The following is a 13130-nucleotide window of genomic DNA, read 5'->3' as shown; positions in this document are numbered from 1 at the left end:
AGGGGCATATGTGGACCAGGAAAGGCTCTTGAGTCACTAGCTAATACCTAAGCTGAAACGCCTGGTAGTAGCAACCCAGGCACATTATTTAGAGATATGGAGGTCAGCTAAAAGAGATGAAAGTTATTGCTTCTGGGGGTGGGGGGCCGGGCAGAAAATGTGGGGGAAAGAAGGGTGCTACTGTTTTCCATAACGAAATTTGTAGAAGAATTTGGCGTTTTCAACTCTGTGCAATTTTGATAAAAATAAAAACTGAAACAGAGAGAGAGAGAGAGAGAGAGAGATGCATGCCACTGTTAGCTAAGAGGCTGCTTCGCCTACAGAAGAGAAGGGGAGAAGCCAGCTTCCTCCTGGGCGCCCAGGCTGACTCCCCAGGACAGGAAGGAGGCTGGGACTCAGGCAGATGCTGTCCAGGCCCAGGGGATGCCTGGTCCTCGCTGTAGCTGCCAGGGGCCACCACCTGCTGGCATGGGGACTCCACTTCCCACACCCCCAAACCCTCAGGCTGAGCCCCTTGCTGCCTTCGACCCCCTACAGCAACCAGAGGCAGTGTCTTCTTGAGAAATGGATTCTCCTTTAAATTTTAATAGCATGCATTTAGGTCTTCCCTGACCATCATCAGGGCTCTGGGGACTCTGGCCCCAGCATACTCAGACACTCAGTCTGCCCCGTGATCAATATGTCTTTTTTTTTTTTCCCACTGTCGGTGACTTGGGTTTCATAGTGACATAATCAGCTTTCTCTAATGCCTGGAGCCAGTGTTCCCTGGGAAGTATTTTGAGTGCTCAGGAGAAAGATGCTAGGCCAGTACAGACAGTCAACCTAACTAGACAATTTAACATCTGAGATGTTTATTTGGAGGATAATCTTTACAAAGGAATAACTTTTCCAAGAATCTAAGTGGCTTCCTAGGAACAGACATTTCCTGCTTTTGTTTTCAAAACAGCCATTCACAAATCTATTGCTGGGAATGTAGCTGTCCAGGAACAGTGAGAAGAGGTCTGGATGGGGGCTGAGAGAACCCTCCCCACTCCCCCGCCCAAACCATCAGTCTGCCTGCAGCACACCCACATCTGTCTTTCCTCCTGTTACTCTAGGAGAAGCACCCCCTTCACATCAGCTCAGCCCCACCCCTTGCACCTCTTCTAGAACTCCGCCCTGCGCTCGGCCCCTTCTCTCCCGGCACTGTCATCTGCGCCTACCACCTCCACACCCCCAGCAGCACAAGCACACTGAGGATCTCTCTGTGTAAACACCCACTTGCTCAGCCTCATACACACTCACCCAGGTCCCACCCCTCACCCCCTCGTTGTTTCCTCCTTCCCTCCATAGCCAGCCTCTTGGGACAGGTTTACTTACATGTGCTGCCTTCAGGACTCCATCTCCCAAAACAGCTCCCATCAAGGCCCCATCAGTGACCCACATGTGGCCACATCCCGTGGACACTTGCCTGGCTTCCCTGTCCTGGGCCTGTAAGCGGCCCTCAGCACAGATGACCTTGAACTCCCTCTGCCCTTGGCTTCCATGACTTCTCACTCTGCCAGGTCTCCACCACTCCTCTGGCTTCTCCTTCTCAGACTCTTGCAGCTTCCTCTCTGCCTGCCCTCTGACCGCTGGCATGTTCTGGCTCAGTCCTGGATGCCCGATTCTTTTTTTCTCCTCCCCTCTCCCTAAGTGACCCCATCCAATTCCATCCTCCTAAACAGCATCTATGCATTGACAAACGCATGTCCCAAAGGTGTATTTCCTGTCCCCTGAAGCCCAGGCTCACATATACAATTGCCACACACCTCCCTGAACACTTGGATGTCTGACTGGTATCTCAAAGTGAACATGTCCACCAAGCTCTGATCTCCCCTTCCCCGAGCCCCTTCTTACTGTCTTCCCCATCCCTGCCCATCTCGGTGTATGGCAGCACCACCCATCCAGCTGTTACTCGAGCCAGGAACATGGCAGTCACTCTACATTCCAAGCTCCTCGTCCTCACCCTTCATATTCAATTCACCAGAAGTCCTCTAGCTCCACCCCCATCTCTAATGTGGTCTCCCTGGTCTGAGCCACTGGATGTCGCACCTGGACTCTGCAATATCCCACCCTCCCCTACTCCCACCCCCTTCTCAAAGCTCAGGTCACATTCCCTAGGAGAGATGAAACAACGGGATTTGGGGGAAACAGAAAGAGAACAAAACCAGTGTGGGCGCATGTGATGGAGGTTGGACAATTCACTCCCGGCCCACTGGGGCCACACTCAGAGCTGCCTGTCTACACTTCCAGGGAGAAGTCTGAGAATTAAAGAGAAACCAAGGCACTGGATCAGGAAGAAGACAGGGACCTGGCAGCCTGGACTCACCCAGGAAGGACAGCAACCTCTATCCAGAGTTGGGTGCTGAAGACAACTTCTCCCCGGCCCCCAAGACACAAGGGATCTGCTCAGAGCAGGCACTGGCCTAGGAGCTGGCAGCCCATGAGCTGGTCCTTTTTGGAATCATGTTTCATTTTTACCTGTAACACTTGAAGGCAGGTCAGCAAGCAAACGACCTTGGCTCCCAGCCCCAGGTGCTTGCCCCATAGCCGAGGCCACCTGACTTCACCTACCCAGACCAAGCCTGACTCCAGGTTGGTGGGTTGGTCCTGTCTGGCCTGGTTTGGCCCTGATTCTGTGTCCTTGCTCCTTCCTGAGACCCAGAGCGTCCACCCTGTCACGGATTCTGAGAGCTGCTGAGGTCAGGGATCCGGTCCCTCACCTGAGGTCTCAGTTAAAGGGAGATTCCTTCACTGAATAAACATTCTCTAGCACTGCTAGGCACCATTTTCAGCACTGGGGATACAGCAATGAATAAAGCATAATTCCTGTCCTCTCACGGGGTGTACATTCTGGTGGAGGAAACAGAAACAAACTAGTGACTTTCTGGGGAAAAATAAAGCAGGGAAGGGAAGGGGGATAAGAAATGCTAGAGGAGGGTACATGTGGGAGGGTGGTCTGGGAAGGCTTCACCAAAGTGTGAGTGAAGGAAGTGAAGGAGCTGCAGGACCCTGGAAAAAGTGTTCAAGGTAGAGGCTTCCCTGGTGGCGCAGTGGTTAAGAATCCGCCTGCCAATGCAGGGGACACCGGTTCGAGCCCTGGTCCGGGAAGATCCCACATGCCACGGAGCAACTAAGCCCATATGCCACAGCTACTGAGCCTGCACTCTAGAGCCCACGAGCCACAACTACTGAGCCCACGTGCCACAACTACTGAAGCCCACGTGCCTAGAGCCCGTGCTCCACAACAAGAGAAGCCACCACAATGAGAAGCCCGCACACTGAGGCGAAGAGTAGCCCCCGCTCGCCCCAACTAGAGAAAGCCCGCGCGCAGCAACGAAGACCCAACACAGCCAAAAATAAATAAATAAAATAAATTAATTTATTTAAAAAAAAAGTGTTCAAGGCAGCGGGCACAGCAAGTGCAAAGGCCCCGAGGCAGAAGCATGTCTGACAAAGAGATCCTCGGCTGGAGCACAGGAAGCAAGGGGTAGAGGGGTAGGCAGAGGTCAGGGAGGACCTGGGGCCAGCACACACAGGCCACTTGTGGGCTGTGGAGGGTGCAGAGTGGGAGTGCCAGGGTCTGCTGGTGTTAAACAGGATCATTCTGGTTGCCGGGTTGAGAATACACTGTAGTGGGTAAGGGTGGAAGCAGGAGATTACAGCGGGACACTGTGACAAACCAGATGAATCTTGGCAGTGGTTTGACCCAGGAGGTGGGAGAAATGGGCAGATTCAGGGTGAGTTGACAGGATTTGTTAATGGAGGTGAGACAGAGCCGTCTGGGGCCTGACGACAGGAAAAATGAAGTTGCCTGTGCAGAGTTTGAACAAGTGGTTTTGCTTCCTTCTTTCAAAGTATATCTTTTTTTCTTTGGCCACTCAAAAAAACTTTCAAAAAGACATTCAGCGAATGAGCAAATGCACACAGTTTCTCTGCCCATGTTTACAAATCACCACCTTTACGTTACGAATGCTTTGGTAGCAGGCTTTTTTTGTTCCAGTTTGGATTTTTAGAGCGGTTTACCTGCGGAGTTTATTCTTTACCCCTATCCCAAAACCTCCAACTTATTATTATGTATGTAATTCATAGTTTAATCAATTTGTTCCCCAATAAATAGAGAGGTAACAAATCTTCCCAAAGGCATACTTCAACAACGTCCTTAATCTGGAGTTCACAGTAAGATGGGGCTATACAGAGTAGAAATTTAGGATGGAAAATATGCTGCACTTTTAGGTTTCAAAGTCCAAGAAGGAATGGGTTTGTGAAAAATTATTAGCAAACCAACTTTAAGTTTTTTAAAATTAAAACTATTCTCTCCAAGCTACTATTTCATAAATACGCACACACGTATGAGTGCGCATGCGTGCTTGCTTTAAAAATACAGGTACACGATAAACAACACGTGGATATACCGCATAAACTCTCAGACCTCAATAAAAATAAATTCAGCTATTAGAAATGAAAATACATGAGATAGAAAAGCACACCTGTTAAAAATATAACTCCTTCAAGTGGAACTGTACCAAATTAAGCAAACTTTCAAAATAATTTCTTTAACAAATATACCAAGAGCCCCAGGAGTCACAGTGGTTCTTCAGCATCTGCTGTGCTGTGTTCTAAGGATGAGTTCATTGAACGCCCAGGTGACCATCACACAGATGGCTGAGACCTGACACGGAGCTCCGGGGAGAAGTCTGGCGGGAAAGGCGAGTCTGGGAGTCATCAGCCTATAGATGGTACACAGAGCCACCTTGGGAGTGAGTTTACACAGAGAAAAGGGGAAGCCCAGGGGCTGAGCCCTGGGGGTCCTAATGTTTAGAGATCAGGAGATGGTGGGAAATCACCAAAGATGACGAGAAAGTGCTGCTGGCAAAGAAGAGGAGGGTCAAGAAAGATGGCCGCCTGGAAGCCAGGGGACAAAGTGTTTCGAGGAGGGTGGAGGGGTCACCTGTGTCAAATGCTGCCAGTAGCTCAGGAAAGAAGAGAAATGAGAACTGACCACGGAATTCCTCAGCGTTGGAGGTCACTGTGGACCTTGATAAGTGCAGCTTTTGAGGTGTGATGAGTCCAGCGCCCCACCGGCATGAGTCTGAGAGAGGATGGGAGGAAAGATGAGACGTGCGCAAGTATAGTCATCGCTTTCCGGAGTTTTCCTTTTTAGGAAAACAGAAAAATCTGGCGAGTAAGCCCTTTAGTCAAAGGAATGTTGTTAAGGTGGGAAACTTTAAGTTTGGATGTACTGAACTGAATGGGCTAGGAGAGAGGCAGTGGCTGGAGGGATGTGTTGGGCGGTACTGGGGAGCTGAGAAGAGATGGGAGTCAGTACCCTTGGACAGGAGCACAGATGGCCCTCCCTCAATGGCTGAGTCCTGCCACTGGCAGTGGCAGGGTCTGGCGTGGATGCCTTCTGCTGAAGGCCTGAAGGGCTTGGGGGGCAGCCCCGGACAGCCCCATGCCTGTGAGTCACCATACCTACACTCACTGGCCCAGCCCACAGCTGGGCTTCTGTCTCCTGCCCTGTATTCCAGTTCCAAGCTAAGGCTGGGCTGCCCCTCTAAACCCAGCCCACCCCTTGCCCCTTGACAACGGCCACCTTTCTGAGGACTCCCCACCCCTGCTGGGCCTGACCTCTATGGTTTCACCCTCCGATCCCATCATTCCCTTCAGGCCTAAGCACCGACCCCTCCCCCGCTCACCCCCCCAGCTGGGCCTGGATGAGCACTTTTGGCATCCAGGTAGTTCCTATCAATTCTAGCCTCTTCTTCCACACCAGCCCTTTGGGCTGAGCTCTCAGCTTTCCTTGCAACAAGTGAACTTGAGTTAGGACAACACAGGCATTACCCTCAATGAACCATATAACCTTGTAGGTGTAAAGTCAACATTCTCGTAACAAAGGAGCCCTTCTAAAACAACCGAGGCAAATGCAGGGATGCTGGGTGAGAAAGTCAACATGCTCTTGATGGGCACTCCCGGAGGCTGCCTGGAAGATGCAGACTGTGTTCGGGTGTGGAAGGGATGGGGAATGCAGGGCACGGGCTGTGTGCCGGAAATCAATGCGGTAAATAGGAACGGATGCATAGCGTGGACAAAGCATGGCCCTAGGACCCAAGGCAAGAGGGGACTTGCAGGGGAGACAGGAATGGATTTCAGTACCACTGTTATTCCAGAAGTAACGCTGAGAACTAGGGAGTATGGAGGGATCTGAGAGGTTAATCGGAGGAGAGCGCTGAGTACTGCCCTTTGGAGGTGGCTAGGATTTGGCAATGGGCAGAGCCAGCAGGCACAGAAGGTGAAGCACAACAGGGGTGAGTGAGGCTGTGGGGCCGGGAAGACCAGCCTGAGTTTCAACTGGATCCGGCAGGTAAGGCAGCCACAGAAGGCCCTGGAGCAGAGGTGTGACACAGGCAGAACCATGATCAAGGACACCCAATAGCACCAACATGGGGGCCTGGAGAGAGGGGGTAAGAGCCGTGGTACAGGGAGTGCAGAGAGACCACCTCTGAGTCATGGACCACTTGGTGTGGACACCAGACTTTGGGGACTAATTGGAAGGGGGAGGGTTGGGGGAGAAGAAGGTGTCCAAGATGACACTAAGGTTTTGAGTGTGAAGGGCTGGGCACATCATCTGGGCTCTGGATGTGGAAGGAGATGTCGTTGGTGGCAACTGGAGGGCTTGGTCCAACTCATGCTGAGTTCGAGGTGCCCTGGTCTCCCGGGCAGAGGTGCCTGCGAGGCATCAGAAGCAACGGTCTCTAGTTCAGGAGCGAGGTCCCAGCTGGACACTCAGATTTAGTGTCCTTGACACAGTGAGGTTTGAAGCCACGGAGGTGGATGACGGCGACCAGGGAGACCACTCATGGCCAGAAGAAACCAGTCCGACTGACCAGGTACGTGAGTCACCATCATACCCAGACTGACGACCGACCCACCTTTCCTCTCTGCCTGTCCCAGTCTCATGAACCCTCCAGGCCTAGCCCTCCCCCTCCAGGAAGCCAGCTCTGGCTACTCCAGCCTCGGGAGTCCTTGCCCGCTGTGAGTATCTCAATACTGGGGGTCCACACCTCAGCACCGGGCCTTGTGCTGCACCTGAACCAGGCTCCTCGAGAGGAGAACCCCAGTTTACCCCCTCGGCTCTGGGCATCTTCTGGCACAGAGCACCCATAAGGCACTGAATAAATAGCTCCTCCTGGATGGACTGAGTGATTGACCAACTGCTGGGCTGAAGATCAAGAAGAACAGTAAGGAGACTAGTGATGAGAAGACTCCTGCCTGCTGGACTCATCCAGCATCTACTCTTGCCGTCTGGTCTCTTGACTCATGGCCATGAATTAGATCTCTATGGATCAACCTGACTACATCTCAGAACATCACTGAGTAGAAACAACAAGTTGCAGATGTATGGTAAATCCTCTGGTGTAGTCAGTGCTATCTACCAAAGAGCCCTGGTCCTCCCCTGTGCATGGCAGGGCTGTGCTTCCCTACTCTCAGGGAGCTGGGTGAGGCCTGCAGTTTGCCCTGGAAGATGAGATGGGAGCAGAAGCTTCTGGGTGGAAGCCTGAAGAGTCAGTGCACAAGGCACCACTGTCCCATCTTACTCTCTCGGCCTTGGCTGGCCTGAGTGACTCCCAGGAACAGAACCCCATTGCAGACCCTCGTCAAATAGGTACTGGAGTGAAGTACAAATACTTGCTGTGTTAAAAAAATACACAAAAGAAAGAACGAAAAAAAGGGAGGGAGGAAGGGAGAGAGGAAGGAATGGGCCTAAGGCAAAGCCCTGGTGACCTCAGGTGGGTGTGCCTGAAGGTTCTAGTCAGTGTTTCTGGGTGGGGGCACCCTTGGCATTTTGGGTGGGACAAGTGGTTCTGTGGTTGGTGCTAGGATGGTCACATACCCAGCCCTGTCCATGAAATGCCAGAGGTGCCCCCAGTTCTGTGGCAACCCACACTCTCATGCCCAGATTTGCCAATCCTCCTGGGGGTGACACCAGCCCCAAGAGAGCTGTAAATGTTGAGGGGTCACCAGAAGGGAGGGTGGGAGGTACAGCAGGGGCCCAGATGGGACAGCGGGGCTGCAGGAGAAGATGACCTGACCGATGGCATTACATAACCCCCCCACCAAAGTGCTCAAATCAGATGTGACAGGTAGAGGCAGTGAGGGTGACTTTCTTCGCAGCTGACAGATAGGGTGAGGTCATCCTGGAGGGGATAAAAGCGACGCACACAATAGTGAAAAAATGCTCCGATACCCTTTGTCAGCACCGTGAACTGCAGCCTTTACCCGGGGCGGGAACAGGATCCCCCGACCACCCACAAAGTATGTCATGATCCCCTTTTACAGATGGGAAGCAGAGCTGGAGAGGGGAGGGGATGGTCTGAGTGGAACAGCTAAGTGGGAGAGCTGCTCGGGGGCAGGGATGCTGGACCTGGGAAGAGAGGGAGATTCTGAACAGAGCGGGTAGGATTAAGTGATGACCTGGGTGGGATGGTGGGGGTAGGTTACAGGGAGGACCACTGCCTAGGCTGTAGGAAGAGGAGAAGGGGACTCAGGTGTGGCCTTCACCTTTCAGCTGAAGGGAGACCGTGTGGCAGAGACTCTGGTGGCTGAAGCTGTGAACTAACTGCGGTGGGGAGAGGCTCCTGACAACTGCCCTTCGGGGCTCAGGCTTCCGGGGGGGGGGTAATGAGGGCAGCAGGGAGCCGCCTGGCACCAGATCTCCAGTCTGGGGACAGTTGCCTGTCAGGGCAGAAGCAAACCCCCTCCTTCATGGCCGCTAACACTCAGCCACCCCCTGGGGCCCCACAGATGGTCCTTGAAACTGCTGGGAGAAGGCTGTGACCGACGCACCCATCCCAGGACGAAGTCTTATGTGGCCTTTGGAGGACCCCAATGATGTGAGAACACAGAGACACACGGGGGCGCTCTAACCAAGTAGCAGAAGAGGATACCCGTCAGTCCCCAGATGGAGAGAGGGCAAATATTTCGAAAAATCTCTGGTCTAGTGTTTCAGTGGAGCAGTTACTGGAACTCTGAAAAGGATATTTCTCTCCCCGGGGGTCGGGTCCCTGCCACTGCAGGATGTCTGCCCTCCCTGACCCCCTCCCTGTCACTATGACAACCCAAACCCCCAAGTTCAGTTTCCAAACACTCCCTCTGCTGAGAGGCCCTGCTGGTCAGTGCCACCGGAGGATGCCCACTGGTGGCCTTGGGGAGCTGGGTAGTGTCTGCTCTCCCAGCGCTACAGAGGAATCCAGCACCTCCCACTTTGACCTTGTGAGTTAGGCACCCGCAGGTGCTGGAGGACTGTAGGTACCATAACGTTCCGTGTTGGCTGGGGCTCATGGGGACCATCCTCCTTTGGAGGTAGGTTCTCCTCCGTGCTGTTATCCCTCAGGACTGGGTAGGACGAGGGCTGCATTGATCACACTGGGGACACAGACACAGGACCCTGAGACAGACACCACGGGACCTGCGTACAGACACCCACGTCCCGAGAAGCACACACGTGGTCACAAAGAACACAGCTTGCACAACACTTCTACAAAGCAGGTCTGAAACCAGGCAGCCTGCCGGAGCCCGGGGAGCCCCACAGTTGAGAGTTCTGAGATGTTTCTATCATGAGGTTTACAAAGACAAAGAACCAACGGTGAAAAACCAGGGGTATTATTCTAAATGTTGACCAACCAATGAATCCTGGACTCCAGCCAGTCAGAACAGAGACCGGTGTACACAGCTGGTAGGTGCAGTGCGCTATCAGCCCTGTAAACAGCCTTGTCAGCAGAGCCCGAGTCCCCCTGTGGGACACCAGGCCTGCCACGGTGGCTGCTTAGAGGACAGAGGTGACTTCTGGGGAACATACACCAAGGTTAACAGCAGTCCGGACAGGACCTGGGAGAATCACTATCAATCCCAATGCGGGGTCTAGGAACCCAGCCAGCATGTGAGGAAAGAGGGGCTGGGGGAAGACCCAGGCGGCTCCAGTCCCCAGCACATACCTGGCATACCCCACCCCCAACCAAGGACCCCGCATTCCTTAACAGAGGTGGTCAGCGAGTCGCACAAAGATGTCACCTCCTGGAAGGCCGGAAGCCCAGGGCTCCTGTGGGCACAGCCCTGCCCGTTGAGATGCTCACCACCTCTGAACGCAGATGACACCACCCCCAGCCCTTGGGCGGGCGCGAGCTCTTACTGCATGGGAAGCAGACATTGCAAACCAAAGGTGATTCTTACCCTCCTTCGAAGATTTTGATCCTCGCCGGCTCCCCTCTCTTGGAGGCAGGAGCGTCCTCCTCCGGCTTCCCTCGCTTCTCCTCTTCCTTCTCCACTCTAGCTATCTCTTTCTGGCCTTCCGGGGGAACCAGCGAAGGGAGGCGAACCTGGCCCACCGCAGGAACGACAAAATCATGGCTGGTTAACGGGTGGTCATGGAATGATGCCTTCGATGGCATCGCACACCTACACTTCATCCTCCCTCTACCCAGTGAAGAGGTGCTCTTAGCCCCACTTTACAGAAGGAGGGAAACGGATCCTCAGAGAGGTGAAGTCAGAACTGGGACTCTGACCAGGTCTTTTTCCAGGGAAGACCAGGCCTTCCCATGAGAGCTGCGTTTGCTCGCTTTTTCACACTAGTCTAGGGGCTTCTGGGGACAGGTCCTCATCTTGGCCTCCTCGGTCACACCAGCCTCAGAGAAGGCATTTGAGGAATGCTGAATGCATAAATGAAGGCCCCACCTTTGGAGATTAACCAGCCCAATTCTCTTTTATAGATGAGAAAGTCAAGGTCACACAGCAAGTTAAGGGCATTGCTGGGAGCAGAACGCAGGTCTCCTGAAGGCCCTGACCAATAGCACCCCCCCAGCCCCCCACCCCCGAGCCGGACACAGAGAAGCTGTGTGCCACCCACTGATGGGCCTGGCGGGTGTGCATCTCAGGGAAGCTGTTCTCTTCAAGAGATAAGGGCCTCGGTGGTGAGAGCTGTCTGGATAACATGTCCCCCAGATCCTCTGATGGTGGCAGGGGTGGGTGCACCCTTTAATAGGGAGCAGCGATGCTGGGCTGGGGGCTGGGGCCAGCAGTGAGATTCTTATCCTACTTCATGCCACTGTCATTAAGGTCACGAGGAACTGCACTGTTGACAGCCCACAGGAGGAGCGACCCTGTCTCCTGGTGCTGGGACAATCTAAGGACAGAAGTCCCTGTGCCAGTCACCACACCTGCCCCTACAAGGATGGGCTGGGGCTGAGCAGAAAGGTAGCTGGTTGGGAATCAGGGAATCTGAGTTCTAGCCCCACATAGGCCACTGCATTACTTCACCTCTCTGGGCCTCAGAGTCTGAGGGGATTAGACCATCTTGGAGATTCATTCCAGGGTCAACTTCTATGACTCAGTGACCCCCCCCCCAAAAAAAATCTCTTCAGAATTGGAGATGGGGAGTGGAAACCAAGTGAGGCTACGGACTGCTGCTTTGGCAGAAGGCAGGTGATTTTATGCAATACCCAGGGATTTCCAGAGCATTGCTGTTTTCACTTCCATCTCAGTCTGCCATCTGGGCCATCCTTGGAAGGACAAAGAGGCCTCCCCCAGGCTGATGAATGACTTCTGTCTCACAACCAGCTGTGATGTCAGGGCCAAGCTAGAGGAGGCTGGTTTTGGTGGCAGGAGCCACTCTACCAGGAAACACTGTTGGAATTGAGCAGGGATCCACTTTAGCTTTTAATGATAATAATGTGAATAACTGCAGATAATGATGATCAAGTGCCAATGTGCCAACCACTGTTCTAAACACACTTGCATATTTTAACTCATTTAATTACCTCTACAGTCTTATGAGCCAAGAATGATTATTGTCTCTATTTTATAGATGAGGAAACCAAGGTGCAGAGAGGTTAAGTAATTGGCCCAAGGTCAATCAGTAAGTGAGATAGTGGGATTCAAATTCGGGCAACTTGGCACTGAAGCCCTTGCTCTTAATTTCTTCGCAATAGTGCATGTGGTTGTCAAAATGATCCCCAAAGAGAAAAAGGAAGGAGAAACCTGGGGGATGAAATGTGGCTGCAGAGTGAACTCTTGTATAAGCTTGGGTTTCTCCAGGGCTTAAAATTGAAAAAAAATGTATGTGACCAAACTCAAACCTGATTGGGTGGCCTAGACCTGCACAAAGATGGTTAGGAAGAGCTTTGAAATGCTGATATAGCCCAAAGGGTCTTTTCAGAGCTACTGACAGGGAATGGAAGCTATGGGATGACAAATGTCAGCTCAGTATAATAGGGACCTTTCTTAAAGCACTGTCCCAAGATTGGCTGGGTTGTACTAAGAGGTTCTGAGCACCCAGTCACTGGAGATATGCAAGCAGAGACCAGAAAGAGGTGTAATTATAGAAAGGCATCAATCAGTGGGCCATGCAGTTACATTAACGGACCAGACTGGTGAGCTTCTGGTAGGAAACATGCCAGTGAATCAAATGGAATGTTCCAGGAAAAAGTGTGCACAGTTCAGCTCATTTTAGGAAAGCAGCATTTTGAACAAATGATTGCCAAACCCAGTTAAGACAAATTAACTCTTTGTTTTTCGTAAACCACCTTTCAGTGTTCAATCATTAAAACAGAGGGGCAGTCCTGAGCATCCAGAAGAACTTTGGAGTGAGATCTAGTTTTGAATCCAGGATATTTACTGTGTGTGGGGCCTTGTGCAAGTCACCTGACTTCTTTATGCTTTTGTCTCTTTATCAATCACATAGTGATATAGAACCCTGTCAAGGTTGGTTGTGAGGATAAAAGTAACACTGAGCACAGTACCTGGTACATAGTAAGTGCACTATAAGTTCTAAGTGTGAATATAATTACAACAGCTTCTTGGGAGTAGCCATAGCCCGTAAGAGACACTGGAGAGAAAATCAGTCATGATGTTTATGGCGAAAGTGGACACCTCATTTAAGGATGTCTATAGACTGACAAGGATATTTAGAGAATAAATTTGGGAAACAGTTTGGTGAAGAATATCCAGTAGAGCTAAGGACAAATTCAATGCACAAAAGTCACTCAATAAAAGAGCAGGATACAAATATAGGAGAAGTTATCGAACATAGTTTTGTTCATTTATCTACAATAGGA

At 52.0% G+C, this 13130-nt stretch overlaps 1 protein-coding gene across 2 annotated transcripts in view; it reads right to left on the bottom strand.

Annotated features, from left to right (window-relative positions):
* HIVEP3 (HIVEP zinc finger 3) overlaps positions 1 to 13130 on the bottom strand; it is a 101323-nt gene that overhangs the window by 41041 nt on the left and 47152 nt on the right. For both annotated transcript variants that reach the window (XM_027108912.1, XM_027108913.1), the window contains exon 3: positions 10252 to 10397. In XM_027108912.1, coding sequence (XP_026964713.1) covers positions 10252 to 10397 — 146 coding nt within the window. The remainder of the gene's footprint in view (positions 1 to 10251; positions 10398 to 13130) is intronic.

Source organism: Aethalodelphis obliquidens, unplaced genomic scaffold (genome assembly GCF_003676395.1).
Source record: "Aethalodelphis obliquidens isolate GAN/ISIS:26980383/991018 unplaced genomic scaffold, ASM367639v1 scaffold9, whole genome shotgun sequence".
In the NCBI taxonomy this organism is placed as follows: Eukaryota; Metazoa; Chordata; class Mammalia; order Artiodactyla; family Delphinidae; genus Aethalodelphis; species Aethalodelphis obliquidens.
The sequence above is the reverse complement of the archived record's forward strand: the minus strand, read 5'-3'. Positions and strand labels throughout refer to the sequence as shown.